The sequence below is a fragment of the Daktulosphaira vitifoliae genome, unplaced genomic scaffold (assembly GCF_025091365.1).
Source record: "Daktulosphaira vitifoliae isolate Bord-2020 unplaced genomic scaffold, ASM2509136v1 Scaffold_1, whole genome shotgun sequence".
NCBI classification, from domain to species: domain Eukaryota; kingdom Metazoa; phylum Arthropoda; class Insecta; order Hemiptera; family Phylloxeridae; genus Daktulosphaira; species Daktulosphaira vitifoliae.
In genome coordinates, this window is record NW_026099572.1 from 31093257 (window position 1) to 31106233 (window position 12977).

The window sequence follows — 12977 nt, forward strand, 5'->3', positions numbered from 1 at the left end:
CTGCCCACAGGGGGGGATTTAAAATGACAACTTTTTCACAAAAAATTAACTTTTTCAACTTAACTTTTGAAAATGTTCCGGAAGGTCTGACACTTTTATATATATCTTAAATTAAAGCTAATGTAATGTACTTTAATTTGAAAAAAAAAAATTTGACCTCTGGACTTGTCTTCATGGTGAAAACGGCTACCGAATGCTATTTTTGTATTTATTTATATATAGATAAAAATTATGCTAGGTATATTATTTAGAGTTGAGCAGGAGATATTTTTATGGTTTTTGAAATTAAGGCATCCACTAATTCAAATCACTTGTAACACCTGTAGTGATGTATGTATTATTTATGCTATGTAAATTTTTCTTAAGAAGAAAAAAATTATCATGGAGTATTTCCTATTCTAAATAAAACATATAAACAAGGAAGGCAGTAAAATTATTAGGAAATTTAATACATAACAACGATAATAGTTATTGGTTTCAACTTATAATCCCGTTCTATAAAAAGTTGATAGTATAATGTTGGATCGAAACGGTGATTGGTCGATTGGCTCAGGGCTGTAAATTAAAATGTTTATTCATAAAAATAACAAAGAAAATTTTTTATATTTTTGGATTGTAAGTAGAAAAACAACAACTAATAAAATTAAAAGTATTAATGCGATAAAAATAAAACGAAAAATATTTTATTTATACAGATAGATTTATCTAAATGGGTGTAGTTTCACGTAATATAGTTTTCAAATACTATATATATATACGTAATATAGTTTCCTTAATTAATTAGATGAGATACAATTTTAGTATTTTTTATCTAGTTATCGTATATAGATAAATATATTTAAGCCGCTCAATAATGGTATTTTAAAGAATTTTTTTATTGTAATAATGATTATTTTTTATCATACATACTAATAAATTTGATGCCATACAAATTTTACCAATAGTTTTTATTTTGTTTTCTGATTCATTAATTCGTTATTNTAAATTTGATGCCATACAAATTTTACCAATAGTTTTTATTTTGTTTTCTGATTCATTAATTCGTTATTTTGTATTAAAGAAATAGAAAATATATATTAATAATTACATATTTTATAGAGTAAATAATAAAACACAAGTATCGACACTTAAATATCTACACAAAGTCTCATAATAATGGTATGATGAGGTAGTAAATAAATAAATACTTGGCTAAAACTTAAAGATAAAAATTTTAATTATTTTTAATGATTTTGATATCCTATCAGTTTTAAATTCTATTGAAAGTAAGTAAACATACATAATTGATATAATAGTTAATTCACTAAATGTCTTATAGTCACTTTAAATTCATTATTTTTTATATTTTTGACGGTGTAATAATGACAGTTTAAAAATATTATTTTTTCGATGTATCGTCTGGATATAAAGTTTAAAATAGTATAAATTTATAAAATATAAATTGAATATTAAATTTATATATTTTTTATTATGAATATTAGTAATGTCTAAAAAATTTATTCGTAAATTGAATTAGTCTAGTTTTATATAAATATATATGAAATATTCGTCAATTCATTTTATAAATTTCTTAGTGAAAATGTTGCCAAAAGGTTTAATGAACCAAGTTTTTGCTACAATATCAGGTAATAATTATTAGAATCCAAGCTTATAAAGTTTAGAAAATATAGAATACAATATAATGTGTAATATTTCATATTTATTTTAATGTTTTGTTATTAATATGTGTAATAATAGGATTTTAGTTATCGAAAATGTTATTCGAAATACATTATTTCTTAAGTTTTACGTTTATAATTGAGTCAATATTTTATTAAAAAACATATATAGATATAATATAATCTTTTACTATTAAATAAGTTCATTTAATTTATAAAACAACTTTTTTATTTTAAAATAGGGATATTTTGTTATTTATGATTGTTTTTATAAAGGTTAAAAAATGCCTTTTTTTAGTTTTAGTATCCAACAATTTTAAAATTACATTAAAAATATTAATATAAACTATAAACATGTTTAACTTAAATAGCCATAAAAAATATTTTTTAAAAATTTTGGTTACATATTTCGGAAACTATGTTATCATTATCAATGCTAATAACTTACTGATACTCCGTCTGAAAAAACTCTCTTATAGACCACTAGTAAACTTATCACCTAGTGACGTTATCACTAAATAATATTACCACAATTTGTCAGTTTACAAAAGTTTAATATTGAATTTTCTAGTATGTCAAGATCCCAATTAATTAAATTGTTCTTATTATTAAACATTTCTATTGCCTCTCTTATATTAAGTTATATGTAATTATTTACGTTTTAATTAAATTTTTAGGATTAATGGAGTGATTCTTTGCAATGTTTTTAAATCTGACCCCTTAATTTCTTTTTATTTGTCTTGCGTAACATTTTTTACTACTTTCACATTGCATTTTATAAATGCTCGATTTTCCCTCTACAACATTATCTATAAGGTTACTTAATAAATCTTTTAAATTATTACTTTTAGATGATATTAGATAATACTAAAATTCTTAAAAAATTTAACCAATCCATTTGAGACTCCCGGATAATATAAAATGGACAATGTAATTACCTTTTTTTTCTATTTTACTTTTAATCCTCCATGCTATTTAGTGAACTAACTGTCCTCTGCTCTTTATTCAACTTTAGTGTTCGGATTTTTTTTTTGTTTTTTTGAGAAAATTAAAAACAAATCCCAACTCAACACTCTTTTCTTGCTAAGTCTTAATCATTAAAATCAACACATTTAATAATGTAATTATTATAATTATAACATTAAAAAATTATGTATTTCGCAAAAAAATCCAATTGGGCCCTTGTTCTAATGAAATATTTAATTATTACATTTATTTTTCTGTTCAATTTATTGAAAGTATGCTAAATTTATTTGTAATTATTTTTTAGCGTCTTTTTCAATATTTATTGCGGGTAGTTGGGTAGGATGGCCTTCTGCAACACACAAAAGCTTTGAAAATCACCAGACAGGAGTGGAAATAAATCACACTCAATTGTCTTGGGTTGTATCGTGTATGGATTTAGGTAATTTCTTTATTCCACTTCCAGCTGGATATTTAATGGATAGATTTGGAAGAAAGAATACAGTAATATTTTTAGGACCTTTGTACATCACCTCGTGGACATTGACGTGGTTATTTGATAATGTATGGGCATTATATATAGCAAGATTATTAGGTGGTGCAGGAAAAGGAATTTCGTATACAGTGGTCCCAATATTTCTTGGAGAAATAGCAGAAGTGAAAATACGAGGTGCTTTAAGTACAATTTTTGCCATTCAATTGTCTTTTGGATTATTTTTTGAACTTGTATTTAGTAATATCGTTAATTACAGAACTCTGAACATGATTTCTACAATAATTCCAATAATTTTTTTTTTAACGTTTATTTGGGTGCCCGAATCTCCATTTTATTTATTGAAGAAAAATCGTCGAGATGAAGCTGCTAAATGTCTTCGATGGTATAGAGGAGGTGAAGACTCAGAGTTACAAAAAATGGAACTCAACGTTCAAGAAGATATGAAAAACAAAGGAACGTACAAAGAACTTTTTACTAATCCAAAAAATTTAAGAGTAATTTGTATCATAATAATTGCTTGTTTTTCACAGAGAGCAGGAGGGATAAGTAATCTTATCGCATTTGGAATCTATACCCTACCTAAAAGTCCTCCTTTATTTGACAGTACAATTTACATGATAATTTTTGGTGCCTTTCAAGTTATTTTTGGGTTTGTTGGGATGTCTTTAGTTGATGTTTTAGGTCGAAAACCACTACTAATAATATCTCAAGTATCACTAGGGCTCATTACTTTTGTTCATGGTTTATATTTTTTTTTTAAAACATGTATGCATGTGAATGTTTCTGAATTTATCTGGGTTCCGTGTTTATGTTTAGAGTTATTTTCAATCATGTTTAGTGTAGGAATAGGATTTATTCCAGTAGTTTTATTAGGAGAAATGCTTCCAGTTAATGTAAGAGCACATGGCTCTGCTGTTATGTCCATGACTCTTGCTTTTTTTTCATTTTTAGCTAACAAGATATTTTTAGGTATTACAGATAAGTTTGGTTGTTATGTTATGTTTTGGATTTATTCAATGGTCAATTTAACTTCCGCGTTTCTTATTTACAAAATGGCATTTGAGACAAAAGGTAAAACATTTTCGGAAATTCAAGAAATTTTAGAATTGCGTATAAAACCAAAAAAAAAACAACAATCAATATATTCGTGTAAAACATGAACTTATTTATGATGAGAGTACTCGCAAAAATGTTGTTTACTTATATACATATTTTATAGCTATTAAATTTAGTAATTTAAAATTTTCAGATTGTTTGAAGTATATTTATATTGCATTTTCTTAATACGGAAAATAAAAGATTTCAATTCAGTTTCATATTTTTATATTAAATTATTAAACATTGACATTATGTTTGAAATATTTAATTAAACTTTATTTTTGTTGCTGATAAATTATTTTTGACACAATTATTTTTTTTTTTTAACTAAGTTTCATTGGTCTATCTTGAAATCGAGTATTTTGATGTTAAAAAGAAAACAGTTGTTGATTTGTATTATGTCTATCAGATTTACATAAAATTGTTAATGTGATAAAATTTCTTAATATCATTATCAAGTAAGTGGCTAAAATTGCCATGATAATTTTTATATTATGATACTAGAAAAAAAATTGTTTAATAGGTAATATGAACAAAAAAAATAGTTTTAAAGACTAACAATAACCATTGTAAAATTTGAAATTATTGTTACATATATCATTTTTGTTAATAAAAATAATTATATCAATATTATTACTTTGTATTATTATACAAATTCGAAAAAAAAATTTTAAAAACTATAAATACATTTAAAAATAACTGTAGTGATAATTAATGTAAATAATAATGTTTAGAAGCTCAAAAAATGTATGTTTTTCATAATAATTTTTTATTTTACTCAATGTCTAATTAACTATTTGTAATTATTTTTAAGGTAAAAATTGTGCTATTATGAAATTAATAATTATACTTTGTAATTTTTGTTTTTACGCTTAATTAAAAATTGTAATGAAATATTGTGGTACTAACTCAAATTTATTTAAAAACACTTCGCTTAATCTTATAATTGTATTTTTATTATTTGATAAAAAACATAAAAGACATTATAGTATGTAGTAAACTTAATATATCTTTATTTAATTGCCTGTATCTTAAATACAAATAATTTAGAAAATAATAGTTATTATAGTATCGAATAATATCATAGTTATTATAAACAATAGTTGTAAATGCTTTTTAATTCATTAGATACAATTTATATATTTAACAAATATCACTTATTAAATATCTTAATAAATAATACAATAATTTTTCTTCATTTAAGTCATTATAAAATTATTCATGTAGAGTATGGTATTCACAAGTTTAAAAAAATAAAAAAAATTTTAATACATAAAAAATAACTAAATATTATATTTTTAAGGAACTGTACATTTTACTTATCACAAAGTGATAAAAATATTTATNCACTTTGCTGAAGGCCGTGGTTCTTAAAGAAGTCTTCTAAGAGTTTCGATGCAGTCCCGCGTGCGCCAAACCAGAGTCCATATTATATATATAGATTTTTTTTTATTGTTTTTTAAGCTTTCTTCTAACAAATTCTGAATTTCTGAAAATGTTTTTCCATTGGTTTCAATAGCCATTTTGTAGGCAAAATAAGCACAGATAAAATTGACAATTGAAAATAACCATAACATGACATAAAATCCACATTTATATGATATAATTAAAAATATTGCATTAGAAATAAATGAACTAAAAGCCAAAACTATTGACATAAAAGCTGAACCATGAGCTCGAACATTAACTGGTAGCATTTCTCCTAAAAATACAACTGGTATAAAACCAATACCTAAAGCATAAATTGAAGGAAATAGCTCTAAACAAACGTAAGGAATCCAATTATATGGTGTCATGTTAATATAATTTTGTAAGAAAAAGAATAATCCATCTACAAAAGTGACTAAGCCCAGTGATATTTCTGAAAATAGAAGCAGAGGTTTTCTCCCAATTCTATCTACTAATGCTAACCCAAAAAAGTTGACACCAGTTTTTAACACAGCAAATAAAATTATGTAATCTGATTTACGGCCAATTGGGACAGGCTCGGGTAGTGCTAATGTTGAGTATGCCATTAAACTACTAATACCACCAGCTCTTTGAGCAAAGCTAGCTGTAGAAATAATAACGATTGCTTTTAAATTTTTTGGGTTTTTAAAAAGTTCCCAATAGTTTCCTTTGTTTTTCATGTCATTTTGAACGTTTTCTTCCATTTCTTGTAATTCAGAGTCATTACCATTTCTGTACCATCTGAGGCATTTTGCAGCTTCGTCACGTCGTCCTTTTTTCAGTAAGTAATACGGCGATTCCGGTACCCAAATAAACATAATAAGAAATAGAGTTGGAATAATAGCAGTTATTAAGTTTAATGACTTAAATGACACGTACGGGCCGATTATAGCTTCAAATAAAAAACCACCAGCTAAATGTATAGCAAATACCGAACTTAATGCGCCTCGTATTTTCACTCCTGCTATTTCTCCAAGAAAAACTGGAACTACAGTATAAGAAATGCCTTTACCTAATCCTCCTAAAAATCTAGCAATATACAGTGACCATATATTGCCTACATAAGATGGGAGTATCCACGAAATTATGTATAATGGTCCTAAAAGAGATACAGTTTTTTTACGGCCAAAGAAATCCATCATGTAACCAGCAGGGATTGGACTTATTATATTACCCACATCCATGATAGATACAATCCAAGAAAATTCATTTACTGACACATTGAAATCAGTTTTGTGGTATAGTAACTTATCAGCTGTTGCAGAAGGCCATCCTAACCAACTACCAGCTATAAATATCGATATTGACGCTGAAAAAGAAGATAATTATTTAATTAAGTTAAATGTTATTATTTTTATGTCTTATTTTATATCAATTTAATGTCTTTATTTTAAAAATACAAAATGTCCCACCAAATTCTGACACACTTGAAAACTTTTTAAGCTAATATTTTGCGTTACTTTTTTTAATATAATGTTTATAGTTTTGGACTACATTATAAATTTATTTTTTATTATTTGTCTTTAATATGAAAAAAATTACATTTTTTTCAATTTTTAAAATTTCAAATAGAAATATTTTTGTAAAAATATTTGATGGGTTGATAACAATTTTAGGATAAGTGCTTATTGAATTACAATCATTTTATTACATTGAGTAGGTATGTAACGCGGGTGGGAATAGCTCATACTAGTGTATATTAATACGGATGCAGTGGCGTACATAGAAATTAAATTTGGGGGGGGGTTTGAAATTTAAAGAAAATTAGATGTGACACTGCCCATATTATTCGCTCACAAAAATTCCTTTTTTCGATTACTTTATTGTGGAAATATTTATAGTATGATATGATCTTTTTTAATGTTATTACTTATTATTTATCGTCCAAAATTATTGCTTAGCTTATAAATTTTGGGGGTGTCAACCCCCAAAGACCCCCCTTACGTACGCCAGTGTACGAATGTATACTCCACCTGTGTTATAACTCAAATATTAATAATAGAATCTTTAAAAGTGAATTTAATATAAATGGACCACGGAAATAATTAAATATTTCAATTTTATTTACCAGTAACTGTAGCAAATATCTGTTTCATAAGAGCGATATCAACCATTTTGAAAGTTTTGAATAGTTGATTTAAATATATGAGCTCTAAAAAAAAAATTATGTTTAGTCTTCTAAAATTTTAGAATATTTTAGAATCCGGATTTATGTATATTTATAAATTTTGTAAAGTTGTTCTTAACACATACACTAAAAATTTATATAATTGTTTTGAAAACTTAGTATTGTGTTCTAACTGGGTTACAGTATTGGGTAGATTAGAGAGTTCATTCCCTCTAAAAAGGAATAATATTTATATCCTTTTGTATATTTCAACAACAAAGTTACACAGACAATAAATGCATAAAAATCCAGACTCTAGATATAACAAATTGTATCTATTTTACTCAGGATAATATTTGAGGGGCAATCAGCTATTAAACGTCTATAAAGTCAATTTTCATTTTGAATATGTGTATTCTACAAATATTATCAACATAATATGTTGATAAAACAAATTGGATCTACGGCAGCCGTTTACATGCAGAAGATAAAGTGTCGGGACAAATTTTTTTTTTCATTTTGTAGTACATAAAATAAGCTTTAATTTGATATATGTTTAAAGGACGCAGTATTTCCGGAACATTTTCAAAAATTAAGTTGAAAAAGTTAATTTTTGTAAGAAAGTTGCTATTTTAAATCTCCCCTCAATGAGCAGGTTAAGTGTTAGAATTACAAAAAAAATATACCAAATGATAGGTGATGATATCATTCATCTATAAAAAAAAAAATTATGTTGATTTGTTTATTTTTGAAAAAGTTATGGAAGTTTTAAGAAAAAAATGTGAAAAAAAAGACAAAATTTACCGATTTTTAAATTTGTAATTTTTTTGGATATTTCCCCCATTTGCGGGGAACAAAGAAAAATTTTTCAATTTTTAAGGGTAATATCTTCAACTAGATACGATTTGTGATCTTTTGACGTATTGTTGAAAGAAATCGGTCTAGTGAGAGCTGAAAAAAAGTGGCAACAGACATAAAAAAAAAAAAACACATCATAGTAAAATTAATACCTTCTCAGCTTCGCATCGAAGCTAAAATTGAAAGTTGTTTAAAAAATAATATATTTTTTTCTTAAATCGTGGTTTTAATTAGAAAGTGATGTTGCAAACTTATTTAAAATATTTAAAGAGTGCTACTAAAAAATAATTATGCATACCCTGGCGCCAAAATCTCTAATACAGTCCCAATTGTAATTTTTATTTTTATTTTGAACATATTAAATTCTATTTTTACTACTGTTACTGATAGCACAACATTCTGTCTAATATACATCGATAGAGGTGTGCTAGAAGTATTATTTAAAGTAAATTATAAATAGTTTTTTCACCGAAAATATTAAACGTTATATTTTCTGTGGTTCGAACACCACGTCAGTAATTTTGTTAGGCTTATTTATAAATAAATGTTATATTATTATTTTATTCAAATTTTAGAACTACATTAATAATTGATATGATGTAAAAAATTTTAAATGTACGATGGAGAATTCAAGTAATACATTGATTATTTACAATAGTTACAAAAATAATTAAATATCAAAATGGTCACTCGAGTAATATCTATAGTACTATAATACATAATCTATTAGTTTTCAAATTTAGAATTATGTATTAGGTACCATTATTTTTTAAAAAAAATTTTATTATAATGGACTCATTATCAAATGTCAATATCTCAGATCAACATTAAGTAGTTAGATAGTAAGAATAATGTCTCAAATATTGTAAACTGTATCATAAAACAATAAATTCATTATAAATTACACAAAATATTAAATTAATGGTACTTACATTGTTTTTTCTGAAAACTAATTACTAAAAGTATTTTTTTAAAAAATAATTGATTTGATTGTTTTCATGATCATTTTACATAAAAAAAAATATATATATTGTATAATTATGAATATTATTGTTTATTTCAATGAATTATACAGTATATTTTGTAAAAATAATTAACTTTTGAAAAAATCAGTTTAAAATATGCAATGTATATCTAATCACCAAGATTGACACGTTCAAAGTATTTAATAGTATCAATATCTTGTATTTATATATTTAAGATTTTTTACTTATAAAAAGTAATGACCTCAATAGTTTAATTTTAGAAAGTAAATTAAGTTTGTCCCACTGATTCTGTAGTAACAATAATTTCTTTAGGAGAGAGTAATCTCTAATACAAAAATATATATTTTGTAATGTTTGTAAATATTAAACAGAATTGTTAATTTATTTTATAATTATAAATATCATCGTTGTCTCATAAGCATCTGAGAATTTATCAATAATTTCATAAATTGTTATTTACAATCAATATATAAAATACCATGTGACTACATGTTATGGTCCACATAAGAGGAAATCTTATCTGTTAATTACCTTATGTGATAATTTGTGATCTTAGCCGTAGTGTAAGTTGAGCTCTCATTTTGTTGTGTTATAATCTAAAACATTTTTTTAATTTATTAAGAAATTATTTTTTATCTACCTTTTATCACTATACGTTTGCGGAAAACTGCCAAAAAATAAACTTATTTAATTTAAAAAAACGGAATTTGTGAAAGATTACTTCTATAGCACATACAGGATTTATGAAGTATTTCCATTAGAGAAATTAAAATAATAAGTAGCACAGTATACTGTAAGTCCGCAGAATAGTGAGGACGCAGCATAGTTCAGTCAAGTATAGATAATATTTAACAGTGATGAACATATTTATTGTAAAAACGCACTAATACAAATTTATTAAATTATACATAATAATTTGCATATTTGTATTTTTACAATTTCACTCAAATATTAAATGCTTGTAAAATCATTTGTTTAATTGAGAATAAAATATTAAAAAAAGTTTTAACCAGTTTTCAAACCTTCCAAAGTTTTTTCAAAAATGAGTTAAAAAATTGTTTTTATGTGTCTAGGTGTTCTCTTTAAACTTTTCTTGTAATTAGATTCCTTATCAAATTTTCAAACAAATGATACATACGGTAGCGTAATTTTAAGATACTTTTTTAAATTTCTTAAATTTAGGAAGTTTTCAAAGTTTTGGGGCTGATTGATTCATTTAGATTAAAATCGTTTTCTTTTGACTTATTGATCATTCAAATAGGTCTAATGAGAGTAGGGAATTTTCACGGATTGTCATAAAAAAAAAATTAAACACCATCACAATACCAATACTTACTTAGATTAACTTCGATGTTAAAAATAAAATTTCGTTACATGTAATAAACCGAAAAGAAAAATGTAAGTGATAAATAAAAAGAGAGTGAGGTTTTGAGGAAATATTTGTATGGCTTGTGAAAGGGAATAAAATAATATAAAATAGTGTAAATTCTGAAATGAAGGTGTTAGTAATATACTAAAAGAAAATTAAAGGGCTGGTTCGTAGTTAGAATACAAAGTATAACGTAATAAATATACAGGGTGTTCAGTAAGTCAGGAAACGGGTTTCTATTGTTCTCATTGTTACAAACAATGAGAACAATAGAAACCCGTTTCCTGACTTACTGAACACCCTGTATAGTTGAATAATACAATACAAATATAATAATAATACAAAATAAGCAATGATAGTATATGGAAGAACAACACGTGTTTAAATATGGCAAAATATGTATAGTGTATATTGCTATAAATAAAGACGGGGTTAGACAAGTGAATAAACGGTGACTAAGCACATGAGGGTAATGATCAAATTAATAAAACAAATACAAACGTTTATGACAAACCAGTGGATTGATCTCGGGCTTAAACAATATTGAATAAATGATGTTAGATATCCCTTTACAAAACTTTATAACTTATCTTAGTGGTTTATTACGCAATAGATTATTTGTAATTTGAAATTAAATAAATAAATTAAATTTGTATTTACCTCGTATCCCATGTAATGAAACGATTACTTTAAACAATCCAATGCTAATTCTGAATTCACTCTGTGATTCACAGACTATACATTACGCGTTGAAGAGTCAATATGACTGTTAGAAAAACCATTTAATTCTAAATAATACGAAATCTTTACACATTATCTATGACTGTTTTTTTTTTTATGGAAAAGATTGTATACACCATATTTTTTCATATAAATATAATTTAATAACATACAGTTATTTCTTTTTGTTGAATGATTATGCTTTTAAGAGAATATATTTTAATGAGAGATCGACACCAATATTTTTTAAATCATCCTCTGGCCTGGCCAAAACAAGATTCAAAAATATTTATATCTATGTAAAAGATTTATCAAGGCGGTGTTGTGATGGCCCAATGTGTCCCGGCGCTATTGTCTTGAAAGGATGCGACACGGTAATCACCAAAACAAAAATGAAACACTGAAAATATATTTGAAAGTTTATTTGTGCTTTCTGCTAAATACATATAAGCTTATATTTTATCCTAATATACCTAACTTTAAAATAATCTTTAATTGCAACCTTTACTCGGTATGCCGGCGCGATGTTTGTTAAAACTAAGACATTAAACTCAGTGACTAGCTACCCAGTAAGTATAGAGTTGCAATACACTTAGTCCAATAAAATTACATCAATTTAAATCTGAAGTTTTTGTAACCTTTAGCTCACAATAAATATTTACCATCAAATAAATAATTAAAGTTAGTTTGGATAAATTATAAAAAATAAATAATTTTAATATGTTGAGGTTTAAAATATTAATTGACATTATTTTCCATGATAAGAGAAAAAATTATACATCACTGTTTAATTAACAAATAAAAGATTCGCCAAACAAAATGAACTTAAATCTATTCTAAGTTTTATTTAACTTGTCCAAAATAATTTAAAAAAAACTATCACATGGGAGTCGCAGCACAGTGGTGACGTGGCATTGTTGAGTCAAGTATAATGATATCTGATAGTGATTAAAACCACTATCAAAAATAAACGCTTCGATGCAAATCTTTAGATTGTGTTTAATTTTAAAAAATTGGTGGATTATTCCAAAAGCTACATGATCTGCTATTTCCTTATTAATATCCTGATTAAGATAAAGTATGTCGATTGAAAAAGGAATATAAATATTATTTCTCATAAAAAAATTGTGTTGATCCATACACATTTCAATTAGTTATAGCATTATAAAGTTAAAAATGTAAAAAATAAAATCGAGAATTTTTACATAAAAATAGCATTTAGTAACAATTTTCACAGTAAATACAAAATAAAGTCCAAAATTTTTATTTTTTC

General features: G+C 25.0%; 2 protein-coding genes across 7 annotated transcripts; one reads left to right on the forward strand and one right to left on the reverse strand.

The window, feature by feature from the left end:
• Positions 1-1321: 1321 nt before the first annotated feature.
• LOC126894065 (facilitated trehalose transporter Tret1-like) lies at positions 1322-4731 on the forward strand. Of its 3 annotated transcripts, none has more exons than XM_050664735.1 (3): positions 1322-1449; positions 1563-1625; positions 2929-4726. In XM_050664735.1, the coding sequence occupies exons 2-3, from the start codon at positions 1580-1582 to the stop codon at positions 4275-4277; spliced, it is 1395 nt and encodes a 464-aa protein (XP_050520692.1). In that variant the 5' UTR covers positions 1322-1449; positions 1563-1579; the 3' UTR covers positions 4278-4726. The 3 variants fall into 3 exon arrangements, with proteins under 3 accessions (XP_050520692.1, XP_050520693.1, XP_050520691.1); XM_050664736.1 differs by lacking the exon at positions 1322-1449 and having other exon boundaries at positions 1467-1625; positions 2929-3063; positions 3139-4731; XM_050664734.1 differs by lacking the exon at positions 1322-1449 and having other exon boundaries at positions 1468-1625.
• Positions 4732-5568: 837 nt separating this feature from the next.
• Positions 5569-10171, reverse strand: LOC126894062 (facilitated trehalose transporter Tret1-like). Of its 4 annotated transcripts, XM_050664730.1 has the most exons (4): positions 8576-9047; positions 8458-8484; positions 7733-7816; positions 5569-6973 (listed from the first exon to the last, which is right to left on the reverse strand). In XM_050664730.1, exons 3-4 carry the CDS (start codon positions 7776-7778, stop codon positions 5586-5588), a joined length of 1434 nt encoding a protein of 477 aa, XP_050520687.1. In that variant the 5' UTR covers positions 7779-7816; positions 8458-8484; positions 8576-9047; the 3' UTR covers positions 5569-5585. The 4 variants fall into 4 exon arrangements, with proteins under 4 accessions (XP_050520687.1, XP_050520688.1, XP_050520686.1 ...); XM_050664731.1 differs by lacking the exons at positions 8458-8484; positions 8576-9047 and adding an exon at positions 10147-10171; XM_050664729.1 differs by lacking the exons at positions 8458-8484; positions 8576-9047 and adding an exon at positions 9562-9752.
• Positions 10172-12977: the final 2806 nt, after the last annotated feature.